At 47.0% G+C, this 18796-nt stretch overlaps 1 protein-coding gene across 1 annotated transcript in view; it reads right to left on the bottom strand.

Moving 5' to 3' along the window:
• Window positions 1–850: 850 nt before the first annotated feature.
• Window positions 851–18796, bottom strand: part of tnfrsfa (tumor necrosis factor receptor superfamily, member a) — a 39946-nt gene continuing 22000 nt past the window's right edge. Inside the window, exons 2-10 of the mRNA XM_072662263.1 lie at window positions 10943–11105; window positions 9253–9381; window positions 7151–7262; window positions 6200–6342; window positions 5980–6069; window positions 4890–4930; window positions 4449–4760; window positions 3881–3917; window positions 851–3701 (exon numbers count right to left, since the gene is read on the bottom strand). Coding sequence (XP_072518364.1) covers window positions 3412–3701; window positions 3881–3917; window positions 4449–4760; window positions 4890–4930; window positions 5980–6069; window positions 6200–6342; window positions 7151–7262; window positions 9253–9381; window positions 10943–11105 — 1317 coding nt within the window. The 3' untranslated portion in view covers window positions 851–3411. The remainder of the gene's footprint in view (window positions 3702–3880; window positions 3918–4448; window positions 4761–4889; window positions 4931–5979; window positions 6070–6199; window positions 6343–7150; window positions 7263–9252; window positions 9382–10942; window positions 11106–18796) is intronic.

Here is an 18796-nt window from a genome sequence, read left to right as displayed (position 1 = left end):
GAATAAATGGGGGCATCCTTTTCATATCACAAATGATACAAATGCACTAATAAACACCTCATCTATCACAGATTACCATAGCAACCACTTGTCCACCACCCGGGACACCATAACAGCCATATGGGGTTCCATACTAATCAACATCCTAGCAAGTGCCTGGTATACCATTGCAGTCACCTTGCAACACTGTGGCACCGTGTATCTTGCAAGCAGTTAGCAACACCATAGTAACCACCTGGGATACCATACCAACCACCTAGCAACCACTCAGCAATCCTGCAAACACTAACAGAAATACCATTGCAGTCACTGTGCAACACTAGTTCGCAAGCGCATATTAATGAAAGCATGGAAACCAGCTAGTAACGCCATGGAAACCACCAAGAACCACATAGCAACTGCCTTAAAGTTTGGTCCAGCCCATTAGCCCAGTGCTTCCCTTTATGGCAGCATCTGCGAGGGTCCAGACGTTAGAAGACCTGGGTCGTTGACCGGGCCTACGCCACAGACCCTCTTCTTGCAGCCTCGCCTATGGAGTCTCCTGGTAGGACTGGACCTCTGTGCCATGGAAGACAGTGGCATGGTCCAATGAGCCCTGGACAGCAGGAGGACATGATGGACAGGAAAACAGGACCCACCAGACCAGGCCACCTTCTTCCATTGCTCCGAGATGCAGGTTCAGTGCTCTTGTGTACTTTGTAGGCACAAAGAGTAGCATCCACGGTGGCTCCATCGCTCCAACTTACTGGACCTTAAGGAATCTGCTGGGACGTCTTGGAGATGGATGCTACAGGACACCTACAGGACTTTTCACAGGTGAGTGAAAGAACACCAAACGTTCACAAACACGTAGTATGAAACTTTTATTCAAAAATTGAAATCTACAAATGTATTTGCAACAGCAAACATCATAAATTTATTATTGCGCAATAAACTGTCTAGGGGCGGGTGGGGGATTTCTAAACACGGAGCTAAAAGGTGGATGAGCTAGTGCACAGGGGGACACGAAGATGTTAAAAGCTGATCTGATCTGGGGCGGCTTTACTGGTAGAAGAACTACTAAAAGTGGAGCTTACCTTAAACTAAAGCTAAACCCTAATCATGAAGCTGCATCAAGGCAGGAAAGGAGAATCAGTAGAAATGAGAGGACAGAAGAACAAGAAAAAGAAACAGGTCCCTTGAAATTGATGCAGGAGTCTCCTCTAGAAAGTTTCACTCTTGGTCACTAGGTGGCAGTGCCTGCACTGTATTCAAATAGACGCTGATTACAGCGATGCTCCAAGAGCCATTTCCTGCTGGTCTGGATTTCTTTACTAAGGCATATTCCAAAAAAACATGCACTTATAAAAACCTACGACTGATCCAGGATCTGCCTCGCAACTAAAAATACAGCTATGAGGATCAAGTCATACAGCCAAGACGACTACGGTCCTATAGCTATAGTCGTCCTGTAGTCGAGAGTTCATTTGCAATACCAGTCAAACGTTTGGAGCCACCTCACTGAAAGCGATTTACAGAACCATTAAGGCTCGTGCTTAACATGTAAAAACGGATCTTATCTCATGAGTGTGTTTGAGAACTGGGTTGTCTGTAGAAGTCCCAGAATTCACTCCTACAACATTTGGTGGCTAAAATAGAGCATCATCTGAAGCGGATCAGCAACTCTGCAGTGAGAGCTAGTCAGGCTAAAGGTACAGCTTAAACATGGTGGAGGTAGTGTCACACTGTTACAACTAAGAAACCTAAAGTAAGCCAAGCTAAGTAAAATAAATAAATAAAAACAACAAAGATTGTGCCCACCAGGCTTAACAATCCCCCCCCCCCCCAGTTAACGTTCAGAAATACCATGTGTGCTGGAGCCAATCAGGTTATTGCTAGGCTGTGTCTAAACTGCCCTATTTGAAGGTTAGGAAGGTTAATAATGCTGATGTGAAAAAAGAGATCCTCTTCTATGAGCAGGTGCGTCCAAACCTTTTGACTGATACGCAAAATGAGCCAAAGGGGGCTGTAACTATTTGGATAGAACTCTATAAATTAGCACGGATCCGTTCCTTCAGTTCTCAAGCGTTGCCTATACTTCATTCTGTTCGATGAGGGTTTCTATAAATACAATAAATCTATAAGTCCAATAACAGGGCTTGAGGAAATGACTATGTACAACTCGGGCCAAGAACGAAAGCATAACTCATTTTTGTGAGAGGAACGGAACAGTCCTTCATCTTTCCACGAGAACCTGAAGTCTGTACGACGGAACATACATGAACGTACCAGTGCACGGCGGCACATCCATCCGGTAGCGGTAAGCGGGAGACAGCGAGGGCCTCCTGAGATCAGGATCAGGAAATCCTCAGCGGTGAACAAAAGTAATGCAGGCGGTGAAAATCAGCTGTGTGTTTGTGTTAACCGGGATGTACAAATTGTGCTCGTCCGACGTCAGCAATAGCTCCAAGGCGTCTGCTAAGAAAATAAAAGACCTCTAGAGGAACGTGGCTTTGGCATCTCGAAACAAGTGAAACGAGTGAAAGGCCATGCCGTGCTGCTCTCACTCTTAGTCAGGGTGCCTCCCAGCACAAGGCAGGCTTAACCAAACAATCGGACACTGTTAACAGGTATAAATAATTAGACGCAGTTTTGTCACGCCAATAAATACGTCACGTGTCTCTATATAAATAAGGAAAGGGCAGATACTGAAGGCCCTGCCACTCGATATTTCCTTAACAAATACAGTATGTATTACTGGTGAAAGGGTGAAAGTCAGACTGTCACCGTTTTAACATTTTAACGATGTGAACTCGCTTCCAAGCGATTTCTAACGAATTTGTTCGCTTAAGCTTACGGCACTGACTCAAGCCAGCCATCTCTGACGTTCTGGAGGTTTCCCCGCCCCGTTCTTTCCACGATTTTGCCAAAGTCAACCTCAACTATCAACAGAAGAACTTTGATGACTCGAAATCTTGGCCTGTAGTGTAGTCCAGGGGTTTTCAACTACCTGTAGTTTAAGCTAGAAAATGTGCACTGAACAAAGTCAACATGTAGTCACAACAAGTCACAAAATGCCTGTGGGCAGTGCATTGCTTGAGGCAAAGCCCCTCCGGGTTTAGAGAGCGACCGAAGTCGCCTCGTTAGCCGGCGCCGGCGTTCGCCGAGTCCAGTGTTGGCTTTAAAAGCCGCTTGTGGTCGCGACATGGAGCCCAGCGTCGGGCCTCGACCTCGGAACGTCAGTCCACGTCTGGCCGATGGCCTTTGAGGGAGGGAGGGAGGGCGGGAGGGATGGTTGGATGGATGGATGGAGCTAAACTAAAAGTCCTCCTTCTTCTCCTCCTCCCCCCGCTTTCAAATCCACTTTTTTTCATCCATTTGTTTTTTTGTTTTTTACGACTTCGTAAAGAATGCCATTCGGTCTGAACGTCTTCACTCGTATTTGTAGTAGCCCCGCTCCACAGCCTTGGAGGAGATCTGCTCGGCCGAGTAGCGCTGGTCCAGCTCCAGCAGGGCCTGCAGCAGGTCGTTGATGTTGGCGCGGAGGCCCTCCCGCTGCATCCAGATACGCAGCAGCTCGTAGACTTTGTCCCCGGCGTTCTGCGACTCGGCCAGCTTGATGGCGTTGTCGCTCAGGCCGATGCTGCGGAAGAACTTGTTGTGCATGCGTACGTCCAGAGAGTCGAACAGGTCAAAGCTCTTGCTCAGGGACGTCTCCTCACCTGGGGGAAGCAAGAGAGCGTCTTAGAATGGCCGAATATCTAGGCAGCAGGCTTTTATCTGGCTATCTGGACAGCATCTAAAATTGCTAGAAAGCTCCACAGATCTGATATACAAAGCAAAAGGGTCAAAAGGACCTCGAATGGGACTCATAACAGTTCATAAGAGTAAGGTTTCTCACCTAGTAGAGGGATGAGCTTTCGGGGAGGGCCATCATCCTGTGAAAGAAGCACAGCATTAGCGATCATCCCAGAGTGCAGAAAGAGACTGCTGACTTCACCATGACTCATCAATAGCGACCGCTCGGCGTTGAGAGTCTTTCAAAACAATAGATCAAGTTGGGACATGTATATATATACATATATATAACAGATATTTAACCCAAGCTAATCTGAAGCAGAACCCTGCCCAACCCCGCTTCTGGAAACAGTCCTGAGGTTCAGCTCCACCCTCATCCAACACGTCTGATCCTGATGGCTCAGGATTTCAGGAGGAGTGGAAGGAAAGGCGTGAACTGAACCAGTTTTATTTATAGTCATGATCTGGTAAATCAGGTGAGCTGGTGATGGAATCCAACACACCCAAACCCACACTTTGCTTGGGGGCGTCCAGGACAAATGTAGAACCGAGCTCTGTTCTTCAGACTAGCGCTCAAGACCTCAGCATGAGAAGCTTACTGTATTTATGTTCTGATGTGATGTGAACAAATGTACCCAAACTTTTGCCTGAAAGCCAGAGCCCTTACTCACCCTTGCCCACGCCTCGGCTTCTTTTTCCCCGTTGCACGTCGGCCTCTGTGTACGGGGGCTGTCGCGCGGAGATTCGCCCATAGAGGGCGTCGTTATGGGCAGCGCAGACAGACTGGTCTGGGAGGAGCTGGTGGTGTTGGGCAGGCTGTCCCCCAGTCCCCGGTCCTCATCCTCCACCGGTATGCTTTTGCTGCTCAGTCCCTGGGTTTCCTGCAGCAGGGGGCGGGACTCCGGCCGGGGCTCCTCCGCCTCCTCCAACCCAGCGTTGTGGCTGTTCTCCTTCTCCTCCACAGAGGGGGCGGACAGTCCGTCCTGAGTGACCAGAGCGACAGTTTATGTGAATCAGAGAAAGCGTGTTCGTGGTTTAAGGCCAGCTCTCAGTCTGGCGATCACGGCTCGGCTTGTTATGCTTTGTGTATGGAAGCGACTGGAGTGACTTACTATAGGAATCTTCACCTCGTCGTTCTGAGCTACAGGGCTCGCTGAGAGAGACAGAGAGAGAACAGTAAACCTCATTATCCACCAAAACACTGCAGTTAAATGAGCAGAATCCCCTAAAAGCTTCAGTGTTTACTAAAGATTTATTCAGAATCATCTGTCAATTATTCAAAACTACCGTTCATTCAACACAAATGTCACATTATTCAGTATCTAATATTATATATATATTTAGCATACTCAGTAATATATTTATTATCCACCAGTATGTGAAATACTCAGTATCTACTACAAATTATTTATAACCCCCATACATTTGGTGTCAACTTGAAATTTCTCAAAATTAATCAATATCTGAAAAATATAGATGCAGTATACACTAATAATTATTCAGTATTTGGAACTACCATACATTTGGTGTCAACTAAAGCTGGGCGATACGGATAAATTAGTTATTTTTAACGATATTTAAAGACATTTTTACTGTACGATATTTATCACAATATTTCGTCATGTAGAGAAAAAAGCACCAACAGCGCAACATTTTTAAAAACCGCTATCCAAATACTCTCCCATGCTGAGTTCTGTGTATATATCTGTGTATATAACATATAAAATATTAAATATGCTTCACTCTATTGAATTAAATAAGACGATAACAAACATTTATCACGATACGATAAAATCGTGTCATATTGGCCAGCTCTAGTGTCAGCTATACGTTATTTAGTAGCTACTGTAAATGACTAGTTATTTACCATGAATTATTTAGAGCCATCGTTGTATTTTTGAATTACCCAGTATCCAGTATTAATTACTCAGTACAGTATTTACTCTGAACTATTCAGAATCCATCAAGAATTCAATATAGAGCAAGCACACATTTGGTGTCTATGGGAGTAAACGAGGGGTTCTTCAGTATCTACTAGGAATTCTGTAGTATTTACAGTGTGCACTATGAAGTATTGAGTAGCCAATCAAATTCGTCCGCTGAATAAATCTCCCCCCAACATAAAGCGCATCCCAAAAGTGCAGGAATTTTGGTGCAGAAGTTTCAGATCAGCTCACAGTTCAATGGAGGTGTTAAATTTACCTCGTCTTGCACAAGGAAGCTTCCTCCGCTTGTAACACAACCCCAGAACCACGGCGATGAGGATGAGGAGGATGATGAGCAAAGACACGCCTGTCAACGAAACACAAACGAGAGAGAATCTTCCGTCAGTGGAAGCTCATCTCAGGACGATTTGGGGGGGTGGGGGTGGAAGACGTGCATGCATGTGGGTGCTTGTACTTCAGGAAGCGCTGGACGGTACCTGCGATAACCCCTTCGCTGCTCTGTGGCGCGGGCGTCACGGTGGGCATGTCCGTGGGGTCGTTGGGGGAGGTAGGGCGTTTCTTGCACTTGGTGTTGGAGGTGGGTGTGCACTTGCGCTCCTCCATTTCGTCCGCTTTGCACCTGCCAAGCAAAGCAGACAATGGTCACGCCCTTGACAACAGCAAGGAGTCACAAAAGCAGCTGAGCCTCATTGTTGGAGCGGACACTGGAGAACGGCCGGGGAACATCCTAGCCCAGGAACGATCCGACGTCCAAGATTTAGCTTCCTCGGTTTAGCGCTGGAGCTACAAGGCTAACGCAATGTCCAGAGTCACCCAAATCGCGTCCAGGTCTTTATTAGGGTGGTCCAAACTGGGGGAAGCCGCTTTAGACAACAGGTGCTGTGCTAATTTCCGACCCCCCGTCACATATAGACCCAAGACTACCATCACCATCACACTTTCACTGGCATCAATCGCTAGCGTTCTGCAATTATATGCGAAGGGAAGTCTGATTCGGCAGTGGGCCAGATTACGGCACAACACCTGCTGTGTAAAAGGCTGTGTAAAACTTCTCAACGAAGTTCTGATCATTTGCCGATCTTGCCGTACTGGACCCTAACGCACATGAACGTGAAGGATTGGGGTGACCACGGACTTCTAGTGTTAGTTAGCAACCTTAGCCTCGGGGATTAGTGGGTAAAGGAAGTATCCCTTTGAAGTGCCCATATCTCACATATGGCAAAGAAAATATATAGTATACATGGTCTCACCCTGGCATGCTTAGTGAGTGAAGTGCTATAATAGGCAGCCAATCAGAACTGAGCTACTTCACATACATGTGTCTTAAAGGGACAGTACCATTAAAATGGTCTGTTGATTCTAGGTGATGGATGGAAATGCCTGTACGTAACAACCCCCCCTCCCTCCTCCTGGACTCTGAAGCTCACCTGGTGCATTTCTTGCACACCTCGCAGGGCTCGTCCGGCACGCAGAAGAAACCGGGCTTGCACTCGCACTGAGTGTTCGTGCTGCTCGTACACTCCCGCGTCGTTATCTGGTCTGTGGAGGTGGGGGGAGGGCGAGAGAGAGAGAGAGGGAGAGAGACACACAGAGAGAGTGAGGCCACAATTTCAAGGCTAAATCAGCTCAGAAGCAGCAATGACACGTCAGTTTGCATTGTCCTGATCCACACACACACACACACACACACACACACACACACACACACACACACACCTCAATGAATCAGCAACCACCTTCATTATGAGGTGGGAGAAAATAATCCCACACAACTCACCCTGCAACCTTTTCAGACACTCACTCTCTCACATCCACACACACTCACACACTCCCTCACTCACACACACACACACAAAAGGCCACAAAAAGAGCACAGGAGATAGCCACACCCTGACCGCGTAACCCTAGCTGATCGGATTCCCATGAGCGAGGCCTCCACCAGAGGAAACTCTAAACTCAGGCCCATTCGCTTATTCATTTCTTCCCTGTCCTTTCACTCCGGCTTCCATGGGAATCCTACGGCGCTCCTATGGGAGAAGCGCTGCTCTGAGCTGACGGGCTGTGTGGCGTGTTTATAAGAGCGCTCGCTGTTTACGGCCGAGTCGGGCCTCGAACACGCAATCCGGAGGGAAAAGCAGGGAGATTCACATGCAGGCCACCAAACACAGGATGCTCTCATAATAAACACGACCTCTTCATAACAATCAGAGAGTCAGCCAGAGAGCGAGAGCTGCTGTGGAAGAGCCCGCAGTATCTTCACTGTTAGAAACGATTATATTATAACGGATCCAGAACTGCTTTAAAGTGGGAAAATTAAAAAAACCCTTAAACCTCGACGAGGGAATGCGTTAGTAATTCAAATATGAACAACTGGCTCCACTGACGCTTACATCACCGCTTTCAGAGCCTGCCGAGCGCCGTTACTCATCTCCTACTGTATCGACGTTTAAGACATTCCACAGAACTGTAGCTCACTGATAAGAGAGAGAGAGAGAGAGAGAGAGAGAGAGAGACGGGGACAGAAAGCTGGGACAGTTTAATGTCTCCGATTCCGAAATAATGGAATAGTTTTCCAGCAGAAGAGACCCAGGAGACTTTGGTCGACCAATAAAAAAAAAAAAAAAAAAAAACCTACATTACCCATAAGGAGCCGCCTGTAACCTCGAGACTAATTGAATAGGAGACTTTGGACGACCAATAATAAAAAATAAAAAAAAATAAAAATGACATTACCCATGATGCACCACCATTAACATTTAATTATATATATATATATATATATATATATATATATATATATATATATATATATATATATATATATATATAAGGTTTTGGACAACCAATGAAAAGTGAAAAACCCACAAGGAACACTAATAAAGAACTACATTACCCACGATGCAGCATTTGTAACCTCTGATTATAAGGTACGCAAACACCAATGGGAAAACTACACTGCCCATGCGTCACCATCTGTGACACTACTGATTATTCAGTACAGAGGGCTTAAAAAAACGTAAAAACTACATTACCCATGAAGCATTGCCTGTAACCTCTTTTAACAGCAAGACTGATTGAATAGGAGACAACAATGGACAACCAATAATAATAATAATAATTAAAAAAGATTTTGGACAACTAATTATAAAGTAAACAAATACCAATGCAAAACAATATTACCCATGATGCACCACCTCCAACCTCTGACAACAATGTACACACAGCCATGAGTCACGCTGGACAGAAAAAACACTATATTACCCATGATTCACCACCGGTAACATCTGATTACACAGTACATAAAGCCCTATTCATACCAATGAAGATTTACTGCACGTCCACCATGAGTCATCATTCCTGATATCTGACTGGATGAAGTTTGAGAAGACCACTGGAAAAAAAACGCATTACCCATGATGCACCTCCCGTAGCCTTTGATTGTATACGAGGCTGTGAAGGAGCACCTGGTAGCACCGTATGTCAATGCAGTGTATGAGGTTTGGGAGGACGGATGGAAAAACTCCATTACCCATGTGGCACTGGCTGCACTGCAGGCACTGCTCCATGCCGGTCGGATGCTCGGCGTAGGTGCCGGGCTCACACGGCGCGCAGGTGCCTTTCTCCTGATCCACGCTGCACTTCTCCTTCACGTAGGTCCCTGCAGAAACAACACACACCTCTCACACACTGGACCCGAGTTAACCGTTAGCTACACAGCGCAGACAGAGCTGAAGAGCGCTGATCTACAGCAGGCGTGGACGGGCCTCGTGTGTTCTATTAATGGCATTTCTCTGCGCCCCGGAACAATGTGCGGTGGCTCGGCGTGACCCTCGGTGCTCTGAAAGCACTGAACGCAGGTCTCCAGTTACTGCTGCTTTGTCTCTCCTCGCTCATTCAGCCTCTCTCTCTCTCTATTCACGTCTAAAATAGCTCCCCGAGACCTCGCTACGACGGAGGGGGGAAAAAAAGGCTGCCTGGGTGTCGTCTCGTCCAGATCAGCTCTTTATTCAGAGTTCATCAGCACTCTGGGAGGAGGTGGAGGTAAGGAGGGGGGGGGGTTTGGGAGGTCATTTGAAGCATCTTGAAAAGAGCCGAGACACAATGAACTGGGTTCGAATCTCTCAAATGTTTATGCAAGAGTTTGGGGACCTTTTAGCCAAGCAAAACAATAAATAAATAAATAAACAAATAAGCACTGTCCTGCACTTCAGAGCACAATTTATTATTTATATATATATATATATATATATATATAAATAAAAACAAACGTGAGACCAGGGGTGCCTAAACTTTTTGCATATGACAGGTATTACTGGTAGCAGTAACAGTTTGCAATGATATTACAATTCTTAAGAAGTGACATAAATCATTATTTTTAAATTTATAAAAAGTTTTATTTTAAAAAAGTAATATTTTAATAATAATTCAGTAATATAATTTTATTAATATTAGTTTTATTAAAACACTGAATTATTATGCTTTAAAATGACAAGAAGTGTGGAGGAGAATGAACATTATAAAAAGTATAAATTATATATATATCCTTGCTGTCCAATGAAAACCATGTATCTCCATTTTTGTCTTTTTTGTGTTTTTTTTTTTTTTTTTAATTCTCCATGGTTTGAACTCTAATTCGGGATGAATGGACCAGTAGAAATGCTCTAAACTACTTGGAATGAACTCTTATTTTACATCAACTTCCATTCAATTAATTAAAAACATTTTGGAGATACAGGTTTTTTTATTGGACACAGAGGAGATTACATATGTTACAGAAAAGGGTGATCGGACTTGACCCGGACTGTCTCAACGTGAACATGATTGGTTACTGACTTCAGATCCAGCCAATCAGCCAAGATATGTTTACTGCTATCTGACGTCTGTTTCTTTAGCTCGAGGCGCTGTTCGAGGCACAGTTCGGCTAACGTGGCTAACAAACACTGGACCTGGACCTCCACCGATCTCATCTCTGTAAAACATACGTCAGGAAAGATTCTCTCAACGCGTCCAGATCTTCATTCCAGTCAAATCGGTGTGGTTTGGAGCTGCAGGACAGTGTGGGGCATCCCTGTGTTGCTGAAATGCTTGTAAATAAACAATAAACGAATGTATTTATGGAGACGAGACTGGGGACAGTCCAAGTCCAGTGTATGTTAGCAACATTAGCCTAGCATCTCCCGACTGCGATGAAGGTCAGAAGGAGTTTCTCCAGAACTCACCAGCCTCGCAGTTCCTGCAGCAGAGGCCCATGTGCGGGTACTGCTGGTTCTCCAGGCACGCTTGCTGCCGGGCCGTCCGGTTCTGGTGGGGTTCTCCGTGCCAGTGACGCTCCACCGTTCCACTGCTGACCACGCTCAGCAGCAGCAGCACGAGGAGAGGAACCTGGAGAGATACAAGAGAGAAAGAGAGACGCAATCAATGCAAGTCAGCTCCTCCGATTGGTGCGGTGAGCTCCGTGCGGGCCGGGTCTACACCCAGCTGACACCAGCAAAAGTAAGAGCAGTCTGAGCAGCTCCAGATCGCACATAGCTCTGAATGTTTTTTTTTTTTGCCAGATCAGAACAGGGGGGGGGGGGGAGCGGGACGCTCAGGTACTTTCACAAGCTCTGCGAACCAGCCTGATCACGACTGGAGAAAGTGTCCGGACACGCCAAACGCACCGACGCCATGAAGCCAACAACATCCAGCGCTCGCCAGCCAGGACACATCGGCCAGGAATCACTGCCCCAACGGCCAACAGACAAGAGACACAGCTAGAAACAAACAGGCTGACGGGTAGGCAGACACTACATACACTATAGGGACAAAAGTATTGGGACACCTGCTCAATCATTGCTTCTTCAAAAATCGAAATAAATAAAGATCTTGTCCGGCTTTTGTTGGAGGAGCGTTTATCCGCTCCAGAGACTCCTATTAGTCAGTTAGAAGGGGTGTCCGTATACATTTGGACATATGGTGTATAAATATAGATGGACAGACAACTACACAAATATACACAGCTAGACAGACAAAGCTATAAACAGGTGGACGGCTAGACTGACGGACAGACAGCTAGATCAAATTTTAGATAGATAGCTTAGACGAACGGACGGCTACACAGACAGTCAGACAGAAATATAGACAGACAGACAGCAAGCCAGACAGATGACTAGACAGAAACACTGATATACAGCAAGCCAGAAGTATGGAAATGTAGACAGATAGACAGACAGAGGGACGGACAGTCTGAAATTTACATAGACAGACAGCTAGACAGACAAATGGCTAGACAGCAATTCAGATATACAGCTAGACAGACAGATGGACAGTCCAAAAGTTACATAGCTTGACAGGAAGCAAAGACAGACAGGCAGTCTTTAGTTTTCGCACTGGGACACAGACAGACAGACAGACAGACATCAGCGAAAATATGCAGAAGTACTGATGCTTCATGATTCAGTGATTCATCAACACACCTTCCCTCACACACACACACACACACACAGGTCTTTGTCTGTTCAGACGAGCGAAGGCGCACGGGGAGAGCAGAGGAGCGGTCAGCTCTTCTCTTAGTGGACCTCATGTGAGCAATCTGCCCTTTAATTCAAACCATCTGATGAGAGCAGCTGCAGAGCAAAGCAAATTAGCAGAGACACTCCTGTAGCCGGGCAAAACAGGGCTCCAGGTTACTATGGTCACACACACACACACACACACACACACACAGTACTGATATGGATTGGGGCCCTTGGCCGCTCCATCAGAGTCGTTTGCGGGGATCGGCCTTCAGAAGGCTTCACACGGGCCTACTGTTCAGACGGCACGTAGTCCATCAGCTACGACGCGCCCGGCGTCTGAACTTGCGCTGGAGCTACACGGCTAAAGTCGCTAACAAGTCCTACAGGAGCTTCTACGGCCTACCACAGCACTTAGCACGGCACTAACTGCACTCATAAGTCGCCAGGCGCTCTCCTCAGAGCGTGAGAAGACTTTATTAGGCGGTATCTGACCCGCCGCTGGGTAGACACATGGGTTAAAGTACAGTCCAGAGCTGAAACCAGTGTGAACTTTGACCTTTCAGCATTGCTGTTCATGGTCATCCTGGGCTGCCTTTCCCTTTTAATGACCACTGAGCACAACTAGCCTCTCTCGATGCACACGGCTGTGCGGACCCGGCCTCGAGATCGCAGCTACGTCTGACAGAGCTGACCGAGGTGGAGAGAGAGAGTGTGTGTGTGTGTGTGTGTGTGAGAGAATAGCCAGTTCATGAAGTGTGTGAGAGTCTGTGTGAGTGCTTGAGAAGGAACAGCAGGTTTGCAGAGTGTGTGTGTGTGTGAGAACAGTGAGGATAATGGAGGATGTGTATAAAGCTGTAGCTGTACTCGAGCGCTTCGCTCGCTCCCTCAGGCGCTTCTCTTTATTCTCCGCTCCTTTCAGCCGGACACAATGAGACGGCCTCATTTACGGCTAAACAACACGCCTCAGAGCCGCCACTTCAAATGACCCACATTCTCCCGGCCACCGGACACCTGGGTAGAAACGCTACACCGCCGCTAACGCTAACGGCCTACATTCCCCATTGTCCTCCGGCACAAAGGTGCGCAGGCAGGGGGACCGTCCGGCCCGGCGAAACAACAGGCCGCATTATCCACCCCGTTACGTTAAAAAAACCTCCTGCGATCTGCAAGCGATTAAAAACCTGGGCAGCTTAAAACTGCGCTGAAGCTTCTTCACCAGCACAATTGCTAACCCTCATGCTTCCACGTAGGACGGTCAGACAGGGCTGTGATGACCAGCCAGGCCCAGAGAGCACAGCAACGTCTGATGCTACAGCTAAGCCGAGGGAAAAGCGAAGCATGGTAGGAAGGCTGGTGACTATGCTAGGCTACAAGCTAACCATAAGAGACAAGCTGTTCTTCCAGTACGCTTCCAGAAGGGTAGTTTCCCTTCTTTGGAGATTACGGCTAGCAACGAAAGCTTATACCCCACCATTTAGCATGGTGCTAACTGCATGCCCAAATCAGCTGCTCAGTCATTTCTAATAGACTCGCTCGCTTGGTTTTGGCAGAGGGCCGCGCTTGGTGCTCCGTCCCCAGAAACAACGTTACTAAAAGAGGCTGGGATTTAGCCGAAACAGCTGCGTGATGCTGGGAGCTTTAGCCTGCATGAAACGATGTAATGGAGCCCGTAGCGCTGCTGCCCTCGCAGATTAGGGCTTCCCACAGCGCCGCAGCCTCTTCCACTGCCCCACAACTACACCAACAAACCGCCACCGCCGGTGCTACCAGCTCCTCTGCTAAACCTACAGGGGTGGAAACCTGATCAAATATCCATCCACCCAGAACTCCACCCATCTCTCAGTCCATCCATTCAACTATCCATCCATCCACCCAGCCATCCTTCTGTTTAACTATCCATCCACCCGTTCAACTATCCATACATCCACCCACCCTTCTTTCTGTTCAACTATCCATCCACCCGTTCAACTATCCATACATTCATCCACCCATCCTTCTGTTCAACTATCCATCCACCCGTTCAACTATCCATACATTCATCCACCCATCCTTCTGTTCAACTATCCATCCACCCTTTCAACTATCCATCCACCCAGCCATCCTTCTGTTCAACTATCCATCCATGCACCCACCCATCCTTCTGTTTAACTAACCATCCACCTGTTCAACTATCCATCCATCCACCCACCCATCCTTCTGTTTAACTATCCATCCACCCGTTCAACTATCCATCCATCCACCCACCCATCCTTCTGTTTAACTATCCATCCACCCGTTCAACTATCCATACATCCACCCACCCATCCTTCTGTTCAACTATCCACCCATCCTCCATCTATCCGTTCAACTATCCATACATTCATCCACCCATCCTTCTGTTCAACTATCCATCCACCCGTTCAACTATCCATACATCCACCCACCCTTCTTTCTGTTCAACTATCCATCCACCCGTTCAACTATCCATACATCCACCCACCCTTCTTTCTGTTCAACTATCCATCCACCCGTTCAACTATCCATACATTCATCCACCCATCCTTCTGTTCAACTATCCATCCACCCGTTCAACTATCCATACATTCATCCACCCATCCTTCTGTTCAACTATCCATCCACCCTTTCAACTATCCATCCACCCAGCCATCCTTCTGTTCAACTATCCATCCATGCACCCACCCATCCTTCTGTTTAACTAACCATCCACCTGTTCAACTATCCATCCATCCACCCACCCATCCTTCTGTTTAACTATCCATCCACCCGTTCAACTATCCATCCATCCACCCACCCATCCTTCTGTTTAACTATCCATCCACCCGTTCAACTATCCATACATCCACCCAGCCATCCTTCTGTTCAACTATCCACCCATCCTCCATCTATCCGTTAAATTATCCATCCCCCACCTTTCTGCCCAATATCTATCCACCCATCCCTCCAAATATCTGTCCATCCATGCATTCCACTATCCATCCATCCATCCATCCATCCACTTATGCGTCCAACTATCCATCCTCCAACTATCTGTGCATTCATCCATCAACACGTCCAACTATTCGTCCATCTGTCCAACTATCAGTCCATCGATCTATCCATCCGTGTGGGCAGGAGAGCCCGTCAGCATTAGTAACCCTGAGAAGCGGTCAGCGGCTGGCTTGAGCGGTTCCGCGCCGGGGCGGCGGGTCCTGCTGTGCGTCTGATTTTTTATTGTCTTCTAATGTAAGCAGTTGTGAAAGCACCAAGCGAAGGCAAAGCAGCGTTGAGAATGTGAGAGAGCGGAAGAGAGAGAGACAGATAGAGAGACAGAGAGTTAGGAATATAGGGTGCATGTGCAAGAAATTAGAACATTAGGAGTGTGTGCGCGAGTGTGTGGCGAGTGTGCACTAGTGTGTGTGTGAAGACAGAGCCATGCCTCGGCTCCAAAGGAACTCTCTGGAAAGCGGCCATGCCTTGTTGTTCTAAGGGAGTTTCCTGGACTAAGCAGTGCTGTCGAGACACACTCTCCCCGCTCACGTCAGAGTTTCCACAGGCTCGCGAGCTCGCTCACACACTCTCTCCTGCTTTCACTGTCTCCCTGCACTCTCGCGCACAATCGCCCTATTAAGAGCGAGCTACTGCAGAGAGCGGCGATGAGCGAAGCAAGACGGACACAAAAGGCGGAGTGTGAGAGACGGAGCGAGAGAGAGGCTGGAAGTGTGAGAAAGGGCATACGCGAGAGAGCGCGAGAGCTACGGACAGACGGAGAGAGGGAGAGAAAATAAAGAAATGCAGTGAGAGCACAGATTCCTCGCTCTTCACCGACACACTGCAGCCATTCAGTCGGCAAAAACCGTAAAGTCGCCCTAATGAGCTGCACTAAAACACACACACACACACACACACACACACACACACACACCCCATAAAGCGTTTCTCCAGACAGCCTCCATGCTGAACACTCCGCATACAGTGCAGCAAATGTCGGGGATCTGCGCGAGGCTAGCAGCGGCGGAGACTGAGGAATTAGTGGTGTTAATAGGCCGCACCTGTTGTGCTGCATATGGGCCCCGGTCTCTATATAGCATCCACTGGGTCAAAGGTCACAGTAAGAGTGCAGGAGTAACTGGAACGAATGAGCGTGTGGATCACACGAACATTACAGAGCATTATAGAGCGCCCCCTATGCTTCCTGTAGTGTATTACAGTCTGTCAGAATGAGCGTGTGGATCATATGAACATTATAAAGCGCCCCCTACTCTTCCTGTAGTGTATTACAGTCTGTCAGAATGAGCGTGTGGATCATATGAACATTATAGAGCATTATAGAGTGCCCCCTACGCTTCCTGTAGTGTATTACAGTCTGTCAGAATGAGCGTGTGGATCATATGAACATTATAGAGCATTATAGAGCGCCCCCTATGCTTCCTGTAGTGTATTACAGTCTGTCAGAATGAGCGTGTGGATCATATGAACATTATAGGGCATTATAGAGCGCCCCCTACGCTTCCTGTAGTGTATTACAGTCTGTCAGAATGAGCGTGTGGATCATATGAACATTACAGAGCATTATAGAGCGCCCCCTACGCTTCCTGTAGTGTATTACAGTCTGACAGAATGAGCGTGTGGATCATATGAACATTACAGGGCATTATAGAGCGCCCCCTACTCTTCCTGTAGTGTATTACAGTCTGTCAGAATGAGCGTGTGGATCATATGAACATTATAGGGCATTATAGAGCGCCCCTTATGCTTCCTGTAGTGTATTACAGTCTGTCAGAATGAGCGTGTGGATCATATGAACATTATAGAGCATTATAGAGCACCCCCTATGCTTCCTGTAGTGTATTACAGTCCGTCAGAATGAGCGTGTGGATCATATGAACATTATAGAGCATTATAGAGCGCCCCCTACGCTTCCTGTAGTGTATTACAGTCTGTCAGAATGAGCGTGTGGATCATATGAACATTATAGAGCATTATAGAGCGCCCCCTACGCTTCCTGTAGTGTATTACAGTCTGTCAGAATGAGCGTGTGGATCATATGAACATTATAGAGCATTATAGAGCGCCCCCTACGCTTCCTGTAGTGTATTACAGTCTGTCAGAATGAGCGTGTGGATCATATGAACATTACAGAGCATTATAGAGCGCCCCCTACGCTTCCTGCGGTGTATTACAGTCTGACAGAATGAGCGTGTGGATCATATGAACATTATAGGGCATTATAGAGCGCCCCCTACTCTTCCTGTAGTGTATTACAGTCTGTCAGAATGAGCGTGTGGATCATATTAACATTACAGAGCATTATAGAGCGCCCCTTATGCTTCCTGTAGTGTATTACAGTCCGTCAGAATGAGCGTGTGGATCATATGAACATTACAGAGCATTATAGAGCGCCCCCTACGCTTCCTGCGGTGTATTACAGTCTGACAGAATGAGCGTGTGGATCATATGAACATTATAGGGCATTATAGAGCGCCCCCTACTCTTCCTGTAGTGTATTACAGTCTGTCAGAATGAGCGTGTGGATCATATTAACATTACAGAGCATTATAGAGCGCCCCCTACGCTTCCTGTAGTGTATTACAGTGTCAGAATGAGCGTGTGGATCATATGAACATTATAGAGCATTATAGAGCGCCCCTTATGCTTCCTGTAGTGTATTACAGTCCGTCAGAATGAGCGTGTGGATCATATGAACATTATAGAGCATTATAGAGCGCCCCCTACGCTTCCTGTAGTGTATTACAGTCTGTCAGAATGAGCGTGTGGATCATATGAACATTATAGAGCATTATAGAGCGCCCCCTACACTTCCTGTAGTGTATTACAGTCTGTCAGAATGAGCGTGTGGATCATATGAACATTATAGAGCATTATAGAGAGTCTGTCAGAATGAGCATGTGGATAAACGCAAAATAAAAATACATGCTCACTGCATTAATTATTGCAATATTAATGCAAAGGAATTGCTTTTGAAATTGATTGGCACGTGTGCTGGGTCAGGTATCTGACCACATGAAGAACTGCGGCCGTTTTAGGTTCGAAATTCACCACCCCGTCACAGGTTTACTGGGAATATGGCTCCCATGTCTGAACAACAACAAAAAGGGTAAGCGTGAACATATGGCGGCACTGGTGGGCTTGTGCGGTAGGAGGAGATCCTAGCTACTGGGTGGGAATGAGAAACGACTAAACTGGGAGGGAGGGGAAAAACAAACAAACAAACAAACAAACAAACAAACAAAAAACACACATTCCACAATGATCAATCTGTCCGTCCGTCCGTCTGAAAAAAAAAAAAAAAAGCCTCATGTGTCAGAACTGGTGACTTTGCAGACGGACAAACACAGTCTGAACTCTCAGTGCAAGTCTTTTCCACAGCTCGGTTTCCTCATAGCTCTCTGCACATGCCCGTGTGTGTGTGTGTGTCTGTGTGTGTGTCTGTGTGTGTGTGTGGATCGAGCCCTGTTGTTTTAGGCAGCAGGGCGGTGCAGAGCTTCTGGGTTAGACAGCTCAACCGTCCGTGTGGAATCCACTGATTCACCCACCCTGGAATGCGCCAGCCAGGCACAGGAAGTGACATCATTTCCC

Source organism: Salminus brasiliensis, chromosome 18 (assembly GCF_030463535.1).
Source record: "Salminus brasiliensis chromosome 18, fSalBra1.hap2, whole genome shotgun sequence".
NCBI lineage: Eukaryota > Metazoa > Chordata > Actinopteri > Characiformes > Bryconidae > Salminus > Salminus brasiliensis.
This window is presented reverse-complemented; position numbering and strand designations above follow the sequence as displayed.